Here is a 24,895-nt window from a genome sequence, read left to right as displayed (position 1 = left end):
AAATTCCGCAAAATATTTTATTATTTGTTATAATTTAGGTAATTCACATATGAACATTTCAATTCCGTTTATACACATACTGATCCGACAGAATCTGTCCGATATTTCTCACGGGAATAATCACGATATCAAAATATTGCAAACTGCAAACCATAGATCAGTCCCTCTGATCCCCTGCTTCATTTTAAAAATGTTTAACCTAAGCATAGGGTTCAACGTCATTGATCGTAATTAAAATATGTCTATTATGCTTTAATTATATGTTTAGTATTATTGTTTGTTAGTTTTCGACTTTCCATGATTTTAACCGAAGTGTTACCCTTACAAAGCACGATTCTAAGATTTATTGTAACAATGTCAAATTTAATATATAAGGCTAAAAGTTGAAAACGGACTGATTAAAAAAAATTTAAATCAAACTGAGCTTATTTTAAATAGTTTTAATCGTATTCAGATATTCTTTAATGTATACGTACATAATAAAACAGCAATTTTGCAATAGAAAAATTATTTCATGGTATTTATATGATACAGGTAATTCTTTGCGATATACGTTACATGAATGGAAGATCTAAGATTTATTTTTAGGTGATATTTCTAACTTATGCTATTTTATTATATTATTATATGCAATTCTTGAATATTCGTTGCAACGTGCTAATTACGGCAGTTCTCTATACATAAATTCAAGTCCGTATAAGGCATAAATCTAAAGTAACATATATGTCATTAAGATAAACCGACAACGTTACGCGCGTATAAGAACACGGTAAACTTCATTATTCAGGATATACGCAGACAAAGTTTGAGCTTATATTTTAAAACATACCATTTGCAAGTCAGATGAAATGTTCAAGACACATAAGCCCAAACTCTGCAATTTTGCGCTGTGAATTGTATCAGTAACTGAAGAAACGCACTAATGGAGACATAAGTGTTGTACTGTAATTCAATGTTAACGCATTGTACAAAGTCTCTCGGTTGGCTTATGTATTCCGCTGATGTATATATCAAAAGTATTTCTCAACTATTATTTTTATTATTTATGATTATTTATAGCGAGTGATAGTAATGGACTGTAGTAATGGAACTGGATATCCAGCAGTGATCGAGGCGCCATAATAAATAAAAATTTACGTAACATCAACAAGATTTTGCTAAGCAGCTATTTAACTAAATTTATACTTTAATAATAATATTTCGGCATTATTGTAAATGCGTATTAAGTATGTATACTAATATTACTTACACTTCGATGGCTTTATTCCAATTTATTATGTAACCGGACAGGGTAAACAGCTCGACGTTGACGAAATGTACATTGCCCCTTTCCGATCCTACGTACAGCCACTTGCTACGGAGTGGAAGATGTATGACTGTAATTCTACACATAAAAAAAAAAAAAAAAGTCATTAAAATCATATTTACTTTGAATCGTAGGAATGCATAATTAATTTTCAGTGAACCAACAAAATCACATTATTGATAATGGTTTCAATATGCAAATGTTCCTATAATTTTTCAACCGTATGTTACGTGAAAATTGAAGTACCGTTCAGGAGTATATTAAGTACGTGAATATTTATATTTATTTTTTTCTAAAGATATATTATATTTATTACTTATACAACTCGACGATTATGTTAAGATATCTCAATCATGTTGTCAGCAGGGAGACATAGGTAAATTCTCGGACGTTGTTCTTCTGAGAACTATTGATCGGAGAGATAGAATGACTTAATCGGAACTGGGTGGCGGCGTACAATCAAACATTTCACTACGTCATACTGATTTAATATATAAAATAATTGTAATTTTTAAATATAAATATTTATTATTGAAACCCATTTGTGAGTGGAATTGTTACTTGATATTTTTTATGAAAACGTTAAAAGTTTTATTAAAATGTAAAACGTGCTGGAAATGATGCACACCATATGATGATAACGACGTTGTCGATCATATAGGTCTTTTTAGTTTTTGTTATAGCCATATCATATACAAATCTAACTGATGTGTATAATTGGTTTTCGTTGAGCTAAAGTATTTTGAAAAAATAATTATAAGGTGAGAACGAAATCGAATCATTAGACAATTAAACGTTATGAATTTAGCATTAGATAAATAATAAACGTATTTCAACGCTCAATAATAAATAATAAAATGATAAAAATAAAATGAAAATAAAAAATTATTAAATGTTTTATACTCGTAAATTAATGTATAACTAATAAACAAATAGTTTATATATAAAAATAAATAAATAAAAACCTAGCCTGAAGTATTAAAATATTTTTTAAGTATGACCGATTTTGAATTAAAAATTCGTCATCAGGTAAAACATTGTATAAAACTTATGCAAAGTTAATAAAATAAAAGGTTTTATTAAAAGCTATTAAAATAAATCATCTAAATGTAAAAGAACTCATTCTCAATGAATCTTCTTCCTTTAATTTTTCATAATAAGTTGCAATTTTATTTTTTTATATTCAGTCACAAATTTATTATCTTTGTTTATACCTGATGATTGTAATGATACGCGGATTTTTATTCGAAACCCGTCGTAATTTACAAATATAATATTTCAGGCTAAGCTTTTATTTATTTATTTATTTATATATTAGCTTAATAATAGTTTCAACTTAACAGTAAGGTTAGGTTAGGTTACTGTTTGCGCTGCAAACAGCATTTGTGTAATTCATGTTATCATTTTCGTGTGATGCGTAGCGGTGCGTTGCGTATCCGCAGCCATCGTTGGCGGCGGTGATAAGCCTCCGTGTGTGACCGGCCGGTACGTAATCGCATTGTTATTATCGCGCGTAAATGTTCGTTAGTTATTCCACGTTTTCAGAGTTTTTCGGTTATATTTTTGTAAAAGTTAAAGTCATGCTCTCAGTGCCACAAAGCTTATTAATTTCGCGTGTTTTTCAATTTTGTGTGGTGGCACAGAGGCATTTTATCTTCTTTGTGGTGTCCGGCGGCCAAAGCCTTCGTGGTGAATATAGTCGGCACCGTTTCACTCTTGTCTTCGTGTCTTCACGGTGTGCACATCAAATTTCATTTTGACAAGCTTTCGTACGTCCGCAGCCATTTTATTTAAACCACGTTGTTGAGTAGTGTCATTTTCGTTTGTGAATCTACCGTTTGGTAAAGTATCGTTCGAGACAATCTGATATTGTCCAGCGATTAATTACATTGTTTTTCAGTTTTACCAGCGGTTGCTTTGTGATTAATGTGGTTTTCATTCGTTGTGTCATCGTCCAGGGCTGTGGACCATTGAAGTTTCTTCGTTGGTGACTGTGTTTTGCTGGTCGCACGTGCCAGTCGCTGTGACTTATTATTTCATTCATACACTGCGGTGTGCCGTCGTAGGCATTTTTTAAAGTCACAGTGTTGGTGCGGTCGCGTTGGAATAAAATCCGCCATCAATCACAGTCACATGTGAATATTGGTCGACCATATTTGTATTCATCATTGTGTAAAGGCCGACAGACCTAGCAACAGACCTAGTAACCCACCAACGGCTATTATTTTTTATTACATATTTACTCATATTGCCATGGCAATTCATATATTATTATTATTATTATTATTATTATTATACGTATTAAATTATTTATTTATTATTATGTGCCGTATGGGCCGCATATTATTTAATTAGTATATATTTTGATTGTGCCGCTGAATTTCAATCTGAAATTATATCATATCTATATTATTATTCATTCATTGTATTTATTTATTTATTTATATTAATTTAATTATTCTTGTGCCAATCGGGCAGCATAATATTTTTTTATACGCATTCTCTTTTTTTTCATTATATCATTATTGTAATTATTATTAATAAACTCAAAACCTCAAATTTATAATATTTAAACATTTTTTAATCATTGGTATTGTGTTGTGAATTATATATTTAGATACTCAAATGTTATCATTTTAGGCGAAAGAGATAGCCCATTATTACTGTGGGCTCTTGATTAACCGCACAGTTACAGAAATATAACATTTTGAATTGTAAAAACTTATGAAATAAAATATTTAAGTATTATTTTAATAAACTATTACAAAAGTATTTCTTACCTCTCTCGTTGAAATTTTAAACTGTGAACTACATCGGCTCTTTTTTGTCTGAAATTCCATAAGTGTAAACTATCGTCTGCAGTCACTGTGATTAAGGCTCCTTCGTTCATCAGAAATTCTACTTGAACCACGGCTGCCTCTAATTCGTGTCTAACCTGCGCGTCTACTCCAGGCCTTCCGATTCTGTACACACACTCGTTAAGGAAAATATTGTACAAGTTTGAATACAATAACAAAAAATATAAGTGAAACTGATATAATTTTTAAACATAATTTAAATCAACAAGTACAATAATTTTTTAAAAATAATATACATGACAACTGTTATTTAGCTATTAAAGACACAATAACGTCAGCTTTATATCTAAAAACGAATTGGTTCGCTAACATAATTGATGTATTATAATTTATTTATTTTTTCTGCCAAAGTATAAGTATAATATTTATATTTATATTATAAATATATTAATAAGTTGTAAATTTCAAATTATGTAATAACTAATTTATGTTTTTTTTTTTTTTTTTTTTGATTATAATATTCATATCTTCCTTTTTTAATTTTGCTCTTTGTACGAATGATTTTTCTCAATTTGTTCTCAATTATCACTGAACAACAAATATATACGAATCCAAAATGTAATTAAATAGTTAGTAGTTCACCTTAATGAATGATTTACTTAGACACAATATACAAAAATTAATGAAAACGATCTAACACTCACCTACACTTTTACCACTTATTACTTTCCCATCCATTGAGTCTAAAAAACAAATTTTTAATATACAAATTAATTATAACTTCACTTTGGTCATACTGTATACAAATTTGGAGCCAAACTAAACCCTCTAACATAAGACCTATGAAAAACTTTCCAATTTATAAGCCTTCGTCAAATAATTGAAGCCCCATGGAATAACTATATAAAGACCTAAGAGTTCCAACAGTAAACGAAATAGTAACCCCACATTACAAAAAAACTTCACTTTAAACTCCATTCAAATCAAAATCCCTTAAACTTCCGTATTTCCTCGATCACCATTTCCAATAATTCACTAAAAAGACTTAAAAGAAAATGGTCAAGAGGCCCTCTTACCTAGAAAAAAAAAAGGTTCTCCCCACCATGAAATTATTAAATTAAATAGGAGATTTTGTTGCTGAAAAAGTTCCCTCCCTCAAGTTAATCAAGCCTTTTATTAAATTATATTGTCATCTCATTTACATATTATACTTATTTTTATACAAGCAGTTTTTTTTTTTTTTTTTTTTTAATATAAAAAAGTCTCCAGGCTAGGCAAATGATAAAGTATAAAATATATCTTGTCAAATGTTTTAAAATTACTCTTTTTTACTCTAATCTAAAATTGTACCATATGAATTAACAAATTTAAAAAACAACAAAGTTTAATTATATAGTAACCACTGTTTAACAATCAAGATAATGCAATTTTAAATTATATCAGAAATAAAATAGAGGAAATATAAAATAATTATAAAAAAAAAAAAAAATAATTATCATATGGAGATCCGTTATCCATCAAACACATATACATCTACGTCAGAGTGTAGAGAAACATAAGAAAAGCCTATTTAAAGCATACTTGAATAACTTTTTTTTATATAGTTTTGCTCGCTACCTCTAAAAACTATCTACAAACAGTACTTATTAAAATGGATAACATATTTCTAACATTAAAATTAAATATAAATACGGAAAAGACAAAAGTAATTGTACGCAGTAAACAAAATGAACCAAACATTAGAGCAAGTAAATCAATTGAAATATTTGGGCAGCCTAATACGTAATGAAGGAAGATCAAAAAAAAAAAAAAAATGTAGGATAGGGCAAGCAAAAAAAAACATTCCTATTTAAAAGTAAATTAATTACATTAAAAAATGTAGGTCTTAGAACAAGAAAACGTTAGGTTTTTTTAAAACATATGTATGGAGTAAAGCATTAAACGGCAGTGAAACATGGACATTGAACAAAAAAGATGAATCCACTTTAGAAGCTTAAGAAATATGGTGCTGGCGAAAAATGGAGAAAATAAAATGGACAGAAAGGAAGACAAACAAAGAAGTATTAGATTTAGTCAAAGAGAATAAAACATTTCTAAGCAATTTAAGATCAAGGCGATGGCATATGATAGGTTATACTCTAAGACATAACGAAGAACTCCATAGTATTATACTGGAAGGTATAATAGAAGGGAAACGCGGAAGAGGCAAACCAAGAACGTCTTTATAAGTCAAATAATCAAAGATGCACGAGTCAATTCGTACAAACAACTCAAAGATCAGAGAATCATGAAGAAAACATTTATTGTTTACCAATCTACAGATTGAATACTAAAAAAAAAAAAAAGAACACCTCCATGATTTCTTTGATGCTGACAAAGACACTACAAAACAAATTATTTTATACTCACCAAATATACCTATATTATTCTTTATAAATTAGTTGAAGTTTATTTCCATAAGAATAATATAATTTAAAATTAAACATAAGTTAAAAATACAAGCCTGGTCTACTGAAATTTAATAATTAAAAAAAAGTGTGTAGCTAAAGTTTTGTAATGATATCCGCCTAAGCATTCATATATTTTTAAAAAAATTGAATGTACAATTAAATAATTATAATAATCAGTACACATTAAATATAAGAATAAGTCATAAGTACTAAAGATAAAATATGACACACACACACACGTAAACACATACACGCGCACACACACAGGCGACATTAAATATAATATATTATATAATTTTTAGCAAAATTTTCAAACTCAAGGGAGACGCATTCTTGTTGTCCTTTTATATAGACGGTCAAAGGCGAGTATAAAAGACTACACAGATCGTCTATGCAGAAAGATATAATTAATTATAAAACGTTCTGTAAAAGTTAAAAATAAGTATATTAATGTGTGTACAAGTAATTTAAATAAAATTAATATAAGTGAGTTAAAAAAGAAAGTTATTGTCATTTTAAAATATAAACTGGTCACCTTATTCCATACCTGAAGAGTCAACAACGGTTGTCAAGAGGCAGACCGACACAATCATCGGAGAGGTAATATTAAAAATTTATAATATAATAAGTAATGATTTAAAAAGACAAATAAATACTTCACTCATAAATTAACATAAAAATACTTTAATTTTTAAATCATTACAGTTTAAAAATAAATTATAAATAATTGTTACTTGAGTCTTATATTTAAAAAAAGAAGCCATAAATCTGTAGATATATATAATAATTTACACAATATACATACACGCTATATGAATATCATATTATTAAAATTAAATCACTATAAGTACTCAATCAAGGAAGTAATATAGAATCTTATACAATATTAATATTAATATACAATTCGAGACTTCACCTTCTTAGACCATTAATTCACTGTAGGTTCTTCTTGCAAACTAAGTCAACAATCTACATGTCTTACTAAGACCCATGTAAACTTAGTAAAAATGTCCATTACAATTATTAGAGGATTTATTATATAGATGTATTAAAACATATATATATATATATATAGTTCCTTTAGGCTGCAGTTATATTAAATACATGTACTGAAGCGAATGTATACGCATAAAATCTGTAAATTCTTCCGGTATTTTCCATTAAAAGTGAATATCTTGTGACAGAAACATTTAAATTAAAAACACTCGTTTTCCCGCATATACATACATAGACATATATCAATACATGTATATGAAATTATACACTACAAAACACCATTTAATATATAGGTAACATAATATAAATGAGCGGTAGGTAGGTGTGAGTAAAATGATAGAATGATAGACAGAGGAGTGAAGTAGGTAGTGAAGGAGAGAACTTTTCCGCAAGCGTCTCCACTAATGGATTCATGTTGAAACGAGAACGCACCTTCTCCTCCTCTTCATCGTAACGCACAATTCTACGTAATATGGCCTCAAGCTCGTATTTTTTTCGGCTAGGGATCGGTATTGTTGCCGAAGAGTAAATAGAATATTTGGCAGTCATATATTATTATGATCGCGCACCCAAACGCCACCCCCCCCCCCCCCTCACACACATTATATAATCTTAACCCAGACATGTGTGCGATTGTTCGCATTGAATTTCAGACAGGGTGAGAAATGAATATTTTATTAACGTGTGAACCTCCACCGCAACGGCCACGGGTGGAAGCAAATCGCCGTTAGTCAATAGCAGAACGGCGCGCGTCAGGGGCGTCATCGGTGGCAAGGGAAGTAACCACCGAACACGTTTTTTCATAACGCAATCCATTCCTTACAGGTAAATATGTATATATATATATTGAAATCGTAAGGTAAAAATACTTTTATACGATCCGTCATACGCGCGTGGGTTACTATCAAATTTATGACTTATTTCACGTGGTTGTATCCTATGTAAAATGTAATGTTATTTTTGTACAAATACACACACACTTATGGTATACACACGGCGGAGGCACTGAAAAAATATACCGTCTTCTAAAAGAATTGTCCTGAGAACGATTCGAAATTGCGGAGTCGGATGGAAAACGTCAATATTATGGTTCGACAATCATCGATCATCATAGCTTTGTTATATCATCGCTGAATCGTTTTGTTTTGCAACGAATATTATTATTGTTATTGTAGGATAATATATATATATATGTATTTAAAAGATATAAGATATTGTCTTGGTGTAATTAAATATATAAAATTAAAAATTACTCAATAATAATAAATACAAATTTTTAAACTTAATCGTAATCGTAAGAGAAAAATAAACTAAACTGTATTAACTTACTGTCTCATATTATGTAAATAGTACGTAACTAAAACAAAATATATAGATCTGGTAAACTACGTAGCATAATGTGTCAATTGAGGATTCATAAAACTAAAATACACAAGATATATGTACATACAATTTCTACGAATCGAATCTGATATGAGAGTTAAATTGAAATAGTTGGTGTGCATTAGAGGAAAGGAAGGTAACATTTTTAAGTCTTTGAGTTGAAGTGTATAGTAATGTGCTAAACCGTAAGAAAAATAACAACTGTTATTCGAGTCTGAGAAGTTTTCAAGCCATAATGGCTCGAGTTAGAGTCTACTCTACAGAGTATTCTTTGAACTGTCTTCAAAGAAAACGGTTCATGTATTTTTAAAAATTAAATTCCGTTAAAGTAGCAACTTATCTCAAATTCATATGATCACTTATTAATATTACATAAATAATATAGTCAAATTTTTGAGATAAAGCTAATGAAAATATAACTTTTATAAATTCAATCCAACAAGTTATTGACTTACTTTTACTCAAACCTTCTGTACGGGAAACTAAATAAGAGAATGAAAAATAAATCCTCATTAAGTAATTAATGAAAAAATCAATCGTGGCCTATACCAATAACGCAATGATCATGCCTACGGCCAAACTCAATGATTTTGCGGTCACCATTCAGAATGTGTCGAGTGTGGTGACGATCATCTAACTTCTGAGTGCAATATATATTGAAACTACCAAGCCAAATGTGTCTTGTGTGGAGATGATTACACGGCGAACTTCAAAGAATGTTCGCCATTAAAATCTCCCTGTTAATATAAATCCATTATGTATCGCATTCCATAAAAACCCAATACTTCATATCGCTTAAATACAAATTTAAATCCTAATCCGTATAATTATCACTCTTCATTAAACCATTAATTAATTAATTAATTATTATATTCAAACTTAAATATTATTATTATCTAATATATTAGCTACAAATTATTATCATATGTAAACTATTAATATAATGTATATTTAATTGTTGAGCGGTAATGTTTTATTGGTGAAGGTTCATTTAATTAAAAACAACGAATAAAAATTAGGAAAGGAAAGTATGTGTTAAATTTTCACTCTTTACAGTCCGTGTGAAATATTCAAATCTTAAATTAATATCATTGGATACTGATCATTGTATCATCTATTCATTGTATGAATAGTTTAAATTATTACAGTATGAGGTCGGTTACACCTGATTATAAACTAAATAAATTGTGCGCAATAAAATACGTGAATTCACTAATTTAAATTCATCAAACTCAGAAACTTTCAGGAATTAATAACTATAAAATTCTTCTGTAACTAGAAGAACATTTTACAACAATTATTACATAAATAGTTCAATGTAATTTTAGTTGTTGTAACTCACAACATTTAGAATGATCAAATTTTACAATTTTAGAGCAAAGCAAAGAACATTTATGCATAATATTTTTACGCAGAATGTTTATTTGTCTTAGGTGAAACTCTCAGTTAGATAGTAAACATTCTTCAAAATTATTTAATAACGTATTATGAAGTCGAAAATTGAGATCCAAATATGGTTAAGTTCTTAAGAATTATTATTCTCGATTTTTTTGGATAACATTTAATATATAGGTAATACACATACTTATTGAACAGATACAGCAATCATCACTCAACATTATTTCTCTAATGCGATAATTATCAAGATTGCCTCCAAAAAAATAATAATAATAACTTAATAAAATATCCATATAATTAAGTGTGTAACAGAATTTATACAACAAGTGTATTTAAATTAATCAGTCAATTTTCAAATAATTTCTAACATCATATTCAAGTTTGTGAACTAGAAAATTATTGAGACTTTTTTTCATCTCTTCACGTTTGAACCGCAGAAGATAATATGCTGTACTCGAACACAGAGCATCGCAATACAACCGAACGAAAAAAATAGAAAGTTAGAACAGTACTGAAACATTAGAAAAACTAACAAGACGCCTTGTTGATCACGCACCAGAAAATACGTCCGTACGCTAAGTTATTAATAAATCATAATCATTATCCGTCTGTGCCTGGCATCGTCACTTAATCGTAAAACGTGGGTGGAAAAAATACCCGTTTAAAACAGATTCAACGGCTTAGAAATAGTGAACCTCGACAAAAACCTTAATAGACCAAGCATATGAGTAGATTTTTGTTGGACGTGGAAGTAAGTATGGCGTTAACGATTCGACCGTGCAAAGGGACGACGTTGATTATGATGTATATTATAATATCACTTAGAGGCGTTTAACAAATTTGTACTCCAATAACGTTGTAGTGCTATAAAATGTAATAATAAAAATGCGATACTACAATAAAAATAAATATATATTTATGTATCAGTGCAGTGTTTTTTTAAATACTAATATTATATCATTAGCATATAATATATTTTTATCAAAATAGTATTAGTTTTCTTCCGGGTGGCCGACCAGAATATATACAATATGTATCTGTGCACGGGAAGAAGTGAATTTACCGTTACGATGTAATAAGCGATTATGCTATACATTTTCAAATGTAAAATAAAAGTAAAATTATGTTTATATAATTTTATGTACATAAACGAATATCAAAAAATGATAGAAGTTATCAGCAAATTTTAATAAAAATCAGCAACACACTTTCAGGAAATGAAACATTTAAATATTATATTGATTAGTTAATCACATAGATGGAATGGAAGTATAATAAATTCAAGTAAATTACTTTTTTTTAATATAATTTTTGCACGAGAGTTATTAACAAATTAAATTTTAAAAATAATTTTTCGGCAAGAATAAATTATAAATATTTAATAATTAATATGCAACAGAGATTAAACATTTAGACAATGGTAATTATTAATTTAAGAAATATTTATTTCATTATCTGTCTTATAAAAACTGTTAAGATAAAAAATATGGCATCTTTAATAATTAAGCTTAAATGAGCATCAATAGAACTTTAATCAAAAAAAGTTTTTTGAATATTTGAATGAAAAATATATAAAAAATATAAAATTGAAATACTTCATATAATTCCAAAACAATAAATACACTTATAGTGAAAAACAATATGTTAATAAATAATTTAAATATATTTGTCGATAATGTTTTTCTTTATATATAGTTTTCAATATTTAATAAAAATATTCTATGATTTAAAGAATTACAAACATTTTGTAAAAATCAATTTTAAATTAGAAAGAATAATAAAAAAAAGTAGGGTTAATAAAATCAATTCAGATTCAATATTCAGTAAATGTAAGCGTAAATAGCATTTAGAATTAGGTTTGTTTTATTTAAAATCCATCTGGTTTAAAAACAATCATGAAACAACGTTCACATTGTATTAATTATTAAACATATGAATAGTCTAATTTATTAAGATTATTCAGTTTACAAATTACAGATAGATGCGCAGGAATAATAATAATTAAATACTTCACTTTTAGCATCACCATAAAAAATTTGAATAGAAAATAAGTTATGGTTTTTTTTTTTTACCCGAGCAATTATAACCAACTATTAATTAAAAAAAAGTTTTTCGGATAAATACATTATAATAATAAATATAGGATACTAAATTTTCTATTCAGATAGAAAAATAAATAAAAGCAAGAGAGAGTATTCTAAAAATCATCTAAAGGGTATAATTTATAAGTCTAAAATGATACATAAAAAATAACTGATGTCATATATGTTACGGGCAAAGTAAGAAATCCTGACAATGTAATACAATGCTCGGAACACTGTATACAATGTCTGAATGTTTTAATCAATGTAAGAATTAGCGACTTTACACAGGTAATTCTCATACATTGACCAGACATTGTATGAGAGTGCCAGGAGGACAAAATGTACCCAATCCGGCTTCAAGTGGACAAAGTTAATTCATGCACTGCTTACATTTATATCGAATGGCCTTTTTAAAAAACTATATTTACAAATATATATATATATTTCAAACGTTTTATATCACGAATTACGAGATACCTATGTAATTGTAAGCAATGTATGCAATGACGACAGCCGATAGTAAAAATTAATAATAATAATAATAATAATAATAATAACATAATGTACTTGTAGTAAATTATGTAAGACTAACCGGTGTAATTGCAAAAACTTCGGTAGACCTCAAAACTTAAAATGTCATAATTAGGGAATAGATTTGAATGCAAATAGCAATTTTTTTGAAAACATTGCTTTCCAAGCACAAAGTTAATTTCATACATCAAGGAATTAAAAAATTTAACTTATTTTGCATTTTATTGACATTTTTAGTGAATTTTTATGTTATTAAGTAATTTTTATACATATTTGTTGCTTGGAATTATATAAGGTTTAAAAAAAAAATATATATTAAATGTAAATTGTTTAAAATTTTTTGTTTTGTTTTGTAAATTAGTTATTTTTACGAAAACTGGCTCATTGTACCTACCAATACGTAATTCTCAAAATTTGAAAATCCCTATTCGTATCGTTAATGTGAAACGACCAAAATCGTAAATAACCTCAATAACGTTACGATATGAATAACGAAAATAACTAATACAAAACTAAATAATAATTAATATTAAATTTATAATAATAATGTGTTTTTTATGAGTTTTAAGTTATAATAACAATATAAATATTTATAAATAGCCAAATCTGTTCAAAATTGTGTTTTCAAAACATTTAAAAAAAAATTTAGGACATTTTTTCTTATTTTTTGTGGTATTTAAGTCCATTCCCTAGTCATAACAGTTATTTATATAATAATAAATAAAAGATAATATAATTATAAGAGCCTAACATTACTTTTTAGTAAAAATTAATAATAATTTATATAATTTAACAGTAAATAGTATTAATTTTATTCATCTCAAACTATCTTTATATAATAATATTAATTCTTCAAAAGTAAATATCGAACTGGGTTATTTATTTACCTTACTTATAGTACTTACTTTCAAGGTATATAAGTGTTTTTATATTTATCATTTTAATTTTATTTTTTTTTGTAATTGAGCACTGTATACAATGCCCGGATAATATAAAATTATTCATACTTAATAAAAATACATACAAAATCGCGCATTGTGTACAATGACTGGACATGCGCGAGTACTTTCCCCATAATATACGAGTATGTATTTCTTAGAAGTGTTTATACATAATTGAAAGTTAGTGTAACTTAAATGATTCAGAAAAATAAGCTTTCAAATAAATATTCAAAATAAACAATAAATTAATTTCAAAAAATTAGTTTAAAATACAATTATTTATTGTATAGTTAAATAAGTTTAAACCTTAATCAAATTAATAAAAGCAAAATTTCTTGAATATAATAATTATTTTTTTTTTTTTTTTTTAAAAAAAGTATAAAAAAATAATAGTGAAATCTATAGAATTTAAATTAGTACAAATGTAAAATATTTTATTCCAATATTTATATTTATACAGTATATATTTGAATATTTCTATTTATTTATTTATTTTATTTAATTTAATTTTTTTTTTTTTTTTAGTAGCTAGATAGGATTTTATCATATTATTTCACTATTTTACTACTATATTAAGAAAATTAACTCTACAGGTTTTAAGAATACCGTATCTACCAGTATTATTGATTTTATAAAAAGCTTGACCTCAAAAATACAACGGGAATACCTATGCACATTATTTAAAGAATTTCACCAAAAATAAAACTTAATTATGGTAAACACATTAATATTAAGCACAGTGCACACTTAAGAGATTACTTAATATTCGAATAGTTATATTTTCATGTAATTAATAAGTCAAAAATCTACTTGTTCTAAAATAATTATTATATTATTTTTACAGCCATCAATTGCATAAATAAAATACTTTATTAACATTTCATCATTTCATTAAAATGTATAATTATAAAAATCAAACATGAGCTTTTATTTTCAAAATTTAAATACGATACATTGAGTTCAATTTAAAACCGCTGAAAAAAATCCCTGAGAGTATTTTTTATACAAACGTCCAACATTTATTTTTTATGTATAAATACATATTTTTGATAAAATTATTATCAATTCAAACTTACTTAAATTTAATAAATTTGTTTTTTGAGAATAATGTTTTGAAAAAGCCAACATAGGCAGCCAAACTTTACATAGCGTTAAACTTTAATTTCTGTAAAAGGTTATGTAAACCTCAAACTCCACCATCAAGCCAAAAAATAATAAATGTGTAGAAGAATTGTTACTATGGTATGTCGAATTGTTATGTGTTCACAGAAAACGGAGGTATAAAATATATATAACTTTAAAATCCTCTTAATATTTTTTAATTTTTTAGCTTTTATTTTTTAGGTCAAAATATACAATCTATATCAGTATAAATAATAAGCATGCATGTAATATACGAAAACAAATAACATGAAAAAACATATAAATTGAGTAAATAATATATCCAATGATAACCCTTTAACTATTAATTTGTTAGTTAAAAACATGAATTGTTATTTAGACATGATATTCTTTTCTATTTTTTTAACATTGTAATAGATTTGTGCACCTTTGCATTTTAGGCGTCTAATAAAGATACCTAGAATGAGGGATGAAGGTTTTTAATTAAAGGATTTCAGTGGAATGAAAGACGACCATGGAATCTTTAACAAAGCATTTGGTTTCTTCATTAATATTTCTTAATTTCATATCTGAATGGAAAGTATAGTTTGATATGTTTGGAGGACCATTTATTAATTTTCTATAGGCAAGCTGGAGACATTATGTTCAAATTATTTTCATTTGTAAATGTTTATGTCATGTTTTGTAAATGAGGAGATTTATATTAGGGAAAGTTTGTTTATTATAAATCAGAGGCAAGAGAATACGAAGACAGTTGTCCAGAGTTAGTCTATTATATCTAATATGGTGGGCCCATTTCAGTGTCAGAGGAAAATAATTATAACTCCACTGACAGTTACCTCTGACGAAGGAGACAATCTCAGAGTAAAAGTGATATGAGTATATTTGCTTTAGTTTATTTTAAATCTCTGTGTATCAGTGCTCCATAAATTCTAGGTGAATTTAAAGGTCTATAGAATCTATAAGTCGATCATCATTTATAGAGATAATTATTTTATCGTAAACTTAGTCCAAGCAAGCGTATACCAGTGGCATATTTAGTGTAATTAGATGATCAGTAAAGTACAAGATAGATAAGATGAATTTAATCATAATAAATAAAATCATTACACAATTTTAAACCATACTAGGAAACCCTAAGGTTAATTGTTAATAGAATCAATATCTTAATTTAAAATATATAGGCACTTTAAATAAAGTGAATAAATATACTACATATGTATTAATATATAAATATACTTATAAAATTGTCTATAGGCAATAACTATTTGTATTTCTTTAGAAATTCGTTAGAATCGAAAAATCTAAAATGGTCAGAATTTGGTATTGAGGTTGCTTTTGAACACCGAGAATTACAAAAAATTAATTTTAAATCATATTCGTTATAAGTATCGTTAAAGATGTAAAAAATAATGTCTATGCAGATAATTGGTGGATAAAGTTTATGAATTTCAAATCAGCAAGTTAAAAACACAATACGTAACTGAGCAGTAATTTGATAAATATTTTTATCATTCTTTCCCAAGTTAAGCTATTCGAATTAATGTTTGAAGTAACGATATTTGACTAGTGTATAACATCTTTGAAACTACAAAGAGATATCCCGTTTTCATACTCTGCTTCTAATTAGTGAGGGAAACATGAATCCCTTTAACTAAATATTCTTTTGACAACAATAAAGAAAATACTCTTAGTTATGTCAATACATGCAGGTTGTTGTTGGTTATCGTGTGATGATTTTAAAATAGAGTGTGTAAACGTACTGTATTCTAACATATTTTTAATAATACGGATCTGGTTTATCTTAACAAAACGGCCCATTCTACCATTTTTAAAATTTACTATTTTCTTTAAATAATAAAACTTCCATCAGAAGTACAACCTATATTTATATTTTAAATTTAATTACAAAAGTTTATCAAGGAATTATAAACACTAAATGTGTTTCAATAAAAATAAAAGTTCAATCAGACTATCGAAATTAAACGATATATGTTATAAAAAAACAAAGTCTAAAAGAAAAAAAAATATACTAATAAAATTAAATTACCAAGCAACCACAAAAAAAGTTCAAGAGGAATTTATTCAACGCATAATGAGAATAGACAATTAAACAATTAATAATACAAATTTTATTTATATTTTTTTTTTTTTTTTTTTTTTTATTGCTTTTATCTTTACGATATTATAGCATGACAATTATTAGAATTTAGATACGAAGAGAAAAAAAAAGATATCACGAATAAAGATAAAATAAAAAAATAGTAATACTAATATGAATGCTTAATGCTATACTAATTAGATAACAACAATTCGAGGAAAGTGAAGTATTTTATATGCGGAAACCAGCGTTGAAGATAAAATGGATGATGAGAGTGTTGACAGAGGGAGATTGAAAATTGAGGAGAAGGATTACATCAGGAAAGGTGTAACCTAATGAAGAGAATTGTGAGAGTAATGAATTGCAGAGATGAGTAAGAGACGGGCAAGAGAAGAGAATGTGATAAAGACCTCAAACAACTTCATGGTTGTGGAAGATGCAAAGGGGAAAGGAATTAAGTGAAAGGAGAAATGAATGAGAAGGAAGAAGATTATGACCAAAGCGAAGACGAGAAAAAGAGACGATTGTGGATAGGGATAGGTCAAGACCACGGAACCAAGGAGAGTTAGGTATACAAGCGGATATAAATCTGTACCAAGTAGCGAAGTTAGGGGGAAGGGAAGACCAAAGGTCGTCCGTGCTATTTTTAGAGTTTTTTGAAAAATGGGAAGGAAATCAGACGTAGGTATTTTTAATGAAGAAAGAACAGTTATGTTTTTGATAGATGTGGCTAGTCGATCAGCTGTTTTGTTACCTAGGAAACCAATGTGACTTAGAATCCAAAGGAATTCGACGACTTTCTGTGTTAAGAATAGTTGATATGTTAGAGATTTTATCATCAGAATGAGTGGAGAAATAGAAGATTTGAAGGGGTTAGATTGAAGAGAAAGTAGGTATGATTAAGAATCGGAAACAATTAGAAATTTTCGGAAATTTATAGAAAAAATAAATTGAAGTGCACGAATGATGTCATAGACTTCAGCAGTAAATGAAAATGGGTGGAGATTGGAAGAGAACGATATATTGATGGAAGACATGAAAAAAGAAAATCCTAGAGATAGGATAGATGCAGATGCATCAGTGAATACAAGGATTGAGTTTGAGAAATTGGAAGAAATTAAATCTGAAAGGAGGGAGTTAATTAGGATGTTAGGAAGTAAAGCTAGAGTTTTTGGAGTGTGACCGAAGAGATTGGGAGAAATAGTTAGGTTAGGTGGATTAAAAATTAACGCAGAGAACGGTGTATTGTAGATTTCGGAGCGAGATTGAGGATGGAGAGCTAAGCTTGAAAAGTGAGAAAGTGATACAGTTACTAAAGCTAGAATGGGAAGAGACTTTGATACGTATTTTCATGAATTTTGCCAATCAAATATAGGAAACGAGAGACCCATCGAAGTTTGGAATCTAGGTGTAAATCAAGATATTTTATGGAGTTTGCCAAGTGAATAGGTTGATTGTCAATAAAAACGTTTGTGGTTGTTAAATATCTCTTACGAGTAAAAATCATGTACCGGCTTTTTTTGGGAGCTATCAAAAAATTTGAATGAAGAATGGATGAAGAAAGTGTGGAAATAGCTTCATTTAGAATAGAGATAGCTCAGTCAAATTGTTTGTCGCAAACGAAAAAGACAATGTCGTCAGCATAAATGTAAGAGTTAAAACCCCTGGAAGAGATGTACTGGCTAATTGAATTCATATTTACATTAAATAATATGGGGCTGAGTTAACTACCTTGAGGAAGTCCTCTGAAACTTGGTTCGAATTTGTAATACCAAAGGGGAAGGAGAAGGTAAGAAAGCGGTGATAAAAGAGAGATGAGATATAGTTGCAGAATGAGTGTAGTATGGATAATTTTGAGAGACGGAAAATGAAGGTTGATATATGAACCGAATCAAATGTCCTTTTAATGTCGATAAAAGCTGAACCAAAGTATTTTTTATCACAAAATTATTGATATATTTTACCTACAAAGGAAGAAAGACAATCAATTGTGCCGAGGCTTCTGCGGAAGCCAAAAAGGTTGTCAGCTATGAAATTGTTTTTTTCTAGATACCAGTCGAGATGGTTTTTTAGGATATACTCAACAAGCTATAGGATAGTAAGCAGTAGGAGTGGTGTTAGGTTTTAAAATGGGAATAACATGAAAATGGAGCCATGACTCGGGGACTATACCACCTAGCCATAAGGAGTTAAAGATGGTAAGTAGGATTAACGATTCCCTTTTCTGAGATGTGTTTAAGCATAGTGATGAAGATGAGATCCAAACCAGTGACAGGAGAAGAACGGGAAGACAGAGCCATTGTTAATTCAGCTTTGGTGAAGGGGAAAGGGAAAGGATGAGAACTAAGATTTTAGGAAGGGTAAACCGGTAAAGATGAAGAATTAAATTCATGCAATGAAGAGTCATAGGGAGGTGCCACCTTGTCGCAGAAAGAGGGGAACCAGTTTTCATTTTGCGGAGGTTAATCTATTAAATGTTCAGCCATAGTCTACTAATAGTGGATCAATGGATATTTATTGAATATTGATGGAATGATGGAAAGCGATGGCTACACCACTATACCCGTCGGGACGTTCGAAACGAACAAGATGAAAGTGGGTTGGAAATATGCTCCTATTAGGAGACAACCAAGTTTCAGATAAGTGAGCGAAAGAATATCATTCATGTAATAGAGAAAAAAGATCGGATGAGCGGGCCTTAAAACTCCTTACGTTCCACTGTAGAATTAAATAATTTGATGATAGATTGGAGGGGGAGGGGAGGAAAAAAGTTAGATAGGTAATTAATTGATGACATCATTGGGATTCGAAGTAAGATAGCTGTAGAGGCAAGACTCGATTAAAGATTTCATAATGGAAAAAGTATCAGGAAGATTAGGAGTTTAAATTAATGCAGAGGAGATTTGGTCGACGAGAGACGAAATCCAAGTGATGTCTGAAATATTTTTATAGTTATTTTTTAAAGGGTTGTTTAGTCCACCACCGTTAGATGTAAAAGATGTGATATTATAAGAAGGTAACGTAGGAAATGCGGTTCTTTCAAAAAGTTTTTTTTATTTATTGGCCTTAACCGTTTAAGATTTTTTTTTATAATACTTAACCCATGCTCATATAAAACAACTGTTGACATCTTCTTAATTATCTTAATCTTACAAATATCTCAACATAATTAGAGTAATTCTAATACTTCCTAAAAATAACAAACAGTTGAACTTCAACTAATATTTTTCATACATTTTTCAACAACTTAAATAAAATGTACAAGAGTGTAATACAATACATTTTTTCGTACGAAATATATTTGACCATAAAGTTATCAGTACAATTATTATTTTATAACTTAACATTTATGAGTATAATATAGAAATATAATAATAATAAATCACATATTTTTAAATTTTGTTCATTTGCCGTTATTTATGTAAAAAATGCAATCGAAAACCTATTTTAAAATAAATGTGTACAATGTTCAAAATCTGTATGTATGTATGTGCTCAAAACTATTCTTAAATAAATATTCAAGAAAGTTATAACCGAAAACGAAAACATTAAGTCTCTATATGAGTTTCGGCCCCAAAAAAAAAAAAAAAACCACTCTGTGGTGTTTGACTTTGAAGGTCGCCGGTTACAAACCAAATGGGAAATTGCAAAATTATAACCATGCACTTAATTTCCAATATTTACAAACCATAATATATCAAACAAAAAAAAGTTCCTTACAATGTAGAAGTATTAATCAAATTGATAAAACTGGTACTCATTATAATGAATTATTACCAATACACAGAACCGTGTAAAATATAATACATCCACTTTTGAATATTATAATCCACATATCGCTTCTCCGGTGGAACAACGGCGTAAGTGAAAATGTAATTGTTCTTCAGAAAACGTAATTGTTCCATTGGATATGTGATTAAAAACCGGTATTTTCAACAATGACGAAACTGCTCTCTAGCGGTCAATAATAGATATTATACTTATGTCATTGTTCCATTCGATAAAATGAAATGTTATTGTACTGTTGTCGTACTTATGTCTAAAAGTCAAAAATTTGCACTTATGTCGTTGTTCCACCGGAGAAGCGATATACATATTATCGATTTACATAGGTATGTATTTATGTATGTTTGTATATATGCATTGCATGAATATATTAAACGCGATAATTTGACTACAAATATGGGGAGCTCATATTGTATGAGCACAGAGCAAGGGTTCACGCGTTAAATTAAGCGTAATTTAATGATGTCTAGTTGTGTAGCTTAGAACTATAGAAGAAAAGGGTATGTGGATTAAGCGAGGAGAGGTAAAAGCCTAGAGCCGTTCAATCATTCTCCAGGTATCCCCAATTAATGTAACTCAATTAACACACAAATATACAATAGCCGGCTAATAAGGGCAACGGTGGCAGTTAAATATTATGCAAATATACTCCAAATATATGTTATTTATACTCGTACATGTATACACATACGTATATCCAACTAAAGTTTAAAATACACTTTAATATAGAAAGTCAAAACAAATAATATGTCTACGTGACCGATACTTTCGGTTCATCTGCCTTAAGATACGCAAAGAGTGATGTTATTGTAGAAAATAGTATATGGATACAGGACTCATTTAGTACTATTAAAGGCTTTTCGAAAAAATATCTTTGAAGTGAAAACTTCTACGCTGTAAATACTTATTGCTATCGTAAACTCTAGTGTCCATAATGCTCTCTTGGTTGAAACGGTTGCCTTAGGTTACGGAGGAGAGAAAGAAAGATGTAGATTTAGAAGAGGAGTCTGAACTCATTTAGAAACCAAAACACAATGAAATGTCACCAAACTACGGTTGAACATGTTTAATTCAATTTATACATATGCTTGTTACTATTATTGCAGGTTTTATACTAAATCAACAGTAAAAATGATATAAAAGCTGCAGTGAATGACTAAATGATTATGCTTACATTTATTTTTTTATTTTTTTTTAATATCAAGATCTATATAACTATATGAACTACTCAAATATCAAAACAATACAAATTTACGATAAGATAACGTACATCTTTATTGACAACATATACAATATACAAACACTATATATATTTACATAGATTTATTTTCAATGGAAAAATTATGTATGAAATCTAATTCATTCGTTTTTTTAGATAAATTATTTTATTTTCCATTTTAGTAATAATTCTGTCTACTCTACGCAATTTAAAAAGAACGGTAAGTTACTTAAAAATTAATAAGACGTCAAAACGATAAAACTACATGGTCGAAAAGTCGATAAATATCCCAAATAATGTACTACAATAAACGACGGAGAATACTAGAAACATATGAGAAAAAAAGTCAAATCGTCCAAATAAGGTTTACGGAATTTCACACATGCAATGTCAACAGACAAAAAAAACAATTGCAACATATGTATTTCGATGGAAACTATACTGGTAAACTCCAAAAAATGTATTTATTTAAAGTGATACCATATGTGTCAATTTACCAATCGATAATGAATAAATCTATCATACAACTTTTAATGTGATTTCTATTAATCTTATAACACCTTATATTACAATATTGAAGTACATGCATCAACTATATTTTGTAAGTCAGTCGTTGAGTGTTTACATGACACATAAGCTTTATTCCATGTCGCATATTTTTTTTATTTTTTTTTTTTTATTTATTTTTTTTTTTTTTTTTTTAATTCATTTTACGTGTAAATAATCAAAAAAATGTATCAGAGATTCCTGATGTATACGTCGAGGATTTTCAATTAAAATAATACATTTGTCATTCAATGAAATTTTAAATTTACCGGCTTATCCTGTAAGGGAAAATATTGTTTACAAAGTTTATGAAAGAATAAATTACTTAAATTCCATTGCAAATACCATCAAACACTATAAAGAGCGTTGATGACAATCTCTAAGAATTTATCTTCATCACGTTCAACCAATTCGTGCTGTCAACTTGAGCAACCCCTTCGTCGCACCACTGACAACAAGACCGTGTATGACCCGAATGTCCAAAAATGCGTAGGAAATACACAAATTTATTTAACCGACAATCTTAAACCACCAACATTATTTTTTGACTCGGATAGTATATGATAAATAATATAAAATAATGTACTCTGTTAATGAATGCAGAAAACTTCTATCATCTTGCAACACAATGAACTTTTAGTTACCGACATTTTTGAGAAATAGTTTCCCACTCCTGGCTCGTAAAGACTAGAAAGCAATCATTTTGGTATTATTAAAACAAATTTTGTTTATTATAACGCAGCAATCGAATCGAAGCGGTAAATTATGACCAATGCAGTGAGAAGTAACAGACAATAAAATGTCTAAGTTAAAATATTTGGCAGGAAATTATTTTCTAAGAAAGTTACCAATATATGTATATGAATTATGTTCAAATACTACTTCTCAACCCTCCAAGCAATGATATCAAACATTTATATTATTCAATAAGCGAAGCATCTCATTAAAATAAGTATTTTCTATAACATTAATATGAAGATAACAAAATAATAAAAATTAATAATTCAATTGTACAATGACATTTAAATAATTAATATATTCACATAAATAAACCAAAATTATATTTTTAACAAATAAAAATATATTTACAAAAACTAATAGTTGTATTGAACAAGCCGGTATAATTATAACTTATAACTGTGCTTGGCTAAATATATCACTCTTGAAATAAATGTATTTAACTGTGGTAATTAATGGTTAATTAAAAAATCTGGTTGTCATAAAACATATGTAAAAACATGATTGTTGAATAATTTATTATAAATAGTAATAAAGAATTCTTTTATATTAAAGAATCTAAGAAAAATAGTAAGAACAATTTTTAAATATTTAAATTAAGGCCGAAAAATGTTCATACAAAAAAATGCCTCGTTAAACCACAAATGTCTACGATTTGTACAGTTGTTCCACGGACGATCGGTTCTAGTTTCGATTTTGCAAACGCAGCGCTGTTTTAACACAATTCAAAAAGACAATAATAATAGTAATAACAATAATAATGATAACCAAACATTGGTTACTGGATGTATTATAACCAATATATGGCTTTACACCTTGGCGGATTTACGAGTCGTTTACTTAGTAGAGAGACTACATACACATTTTTTCTGTTTTCCCCGCGAGTATTGATTTCTCTAGTTTCCATGTTTTAGGTCACAATCCGGGTGGAGCGAGTGGATTTTTCGGTAGCCAAAGACAATGACGAAGAATCGTAAACGAGTGTAGGTATGTATTTTTCGTTGTGTACTAATTGAGTCCGTATACTTGAACGGAATAAAATAATATACTAATTGAATACCTGAGTCCCGGGTATACAGGATACGTATTAATTGAGTATGGGGTTAAGAAATTAATAGTATACGAATTGAGTCCGAGAATTATTTTGGGAAAAATACAAAATCAACCGTTCAGAATCAGAGAAACAGGGGAAATTATGCCGCGTGGTATTAAAATATATGTCATTGTCAAACTTATGCCTTATTAATATAAGTCTCATTTATATATTCATTAGTGAAAACCACCAATAATTGTAAATGTTCAATTAATACACGCCGTGCCGGTTCAGGCCAGTAATTGTTATCTGACTTTTGGATATGTATGGGTCTGGGCGATAGCATTTTTTCCCCTCCCGGCCTTTGACTGGCTCGGGTGATATCTCGCGACAAAAACAGGTCGGGCCGTCTGTCGTGTTGGGTTCGCTCGTGCGGTACGGACCTCTTGCCGTCGTGCGTGTT

At 28.5% G+C, this 24,895-nt stretch overlaps 1 protein-coding gene across 4 annotated transcripts in view; it reads right to left on the bottom strand.

The window, feature by feature from the left end:
* LOC112680604 (syntaxin-binding protein 5) overlaps nucleotides 1–24,895 on the bottom strand; it is a 169,900-nt gene that overhangs the window by 79,573 nt on the left and 65,432 nt on the right. For all 4 annotated transcript variants that reach the window (XM_025550757.1, XM_025550758.1, XM_025550760.1 and 1 more), the window contains exons 3-4: nucleotides 4,087–4,269; nucleotides 1,250–1,384 (exon numbers count right to left, since the gene is read on the bottom strand). In XM_025550757.1, coding sequence (XP_025406542.1) covers nucleotides 1,250–1,384; nucleotides 4,087–4,269 — 318 coding nt within the window. The remainder of the gene's footprint in view (nucleotides 1–1,249; nucleotides 1,385–4,086; nucleotides 4,270–24,895) is intronic.

This window comes from Sipha flava, unplaced genomic scaffold (genome assembly GCF_003268045.1).
Source record: "Sipha flava isolate LNK unplaced genomic scaffold, YSA_version1 178_pilon_pilon, whole genome shotgun sequence".
NCBI lineage: Eukaryota > Metazoa > Arthropoda > Insecta > Hemiptera > Aphididae > Sipha > Sipha flava.
The sequence above is the reverse complement of the archived record's forward strand: the minus strand, read 5'-3'. Positions and strand labels throughout refer to the sequence as shown.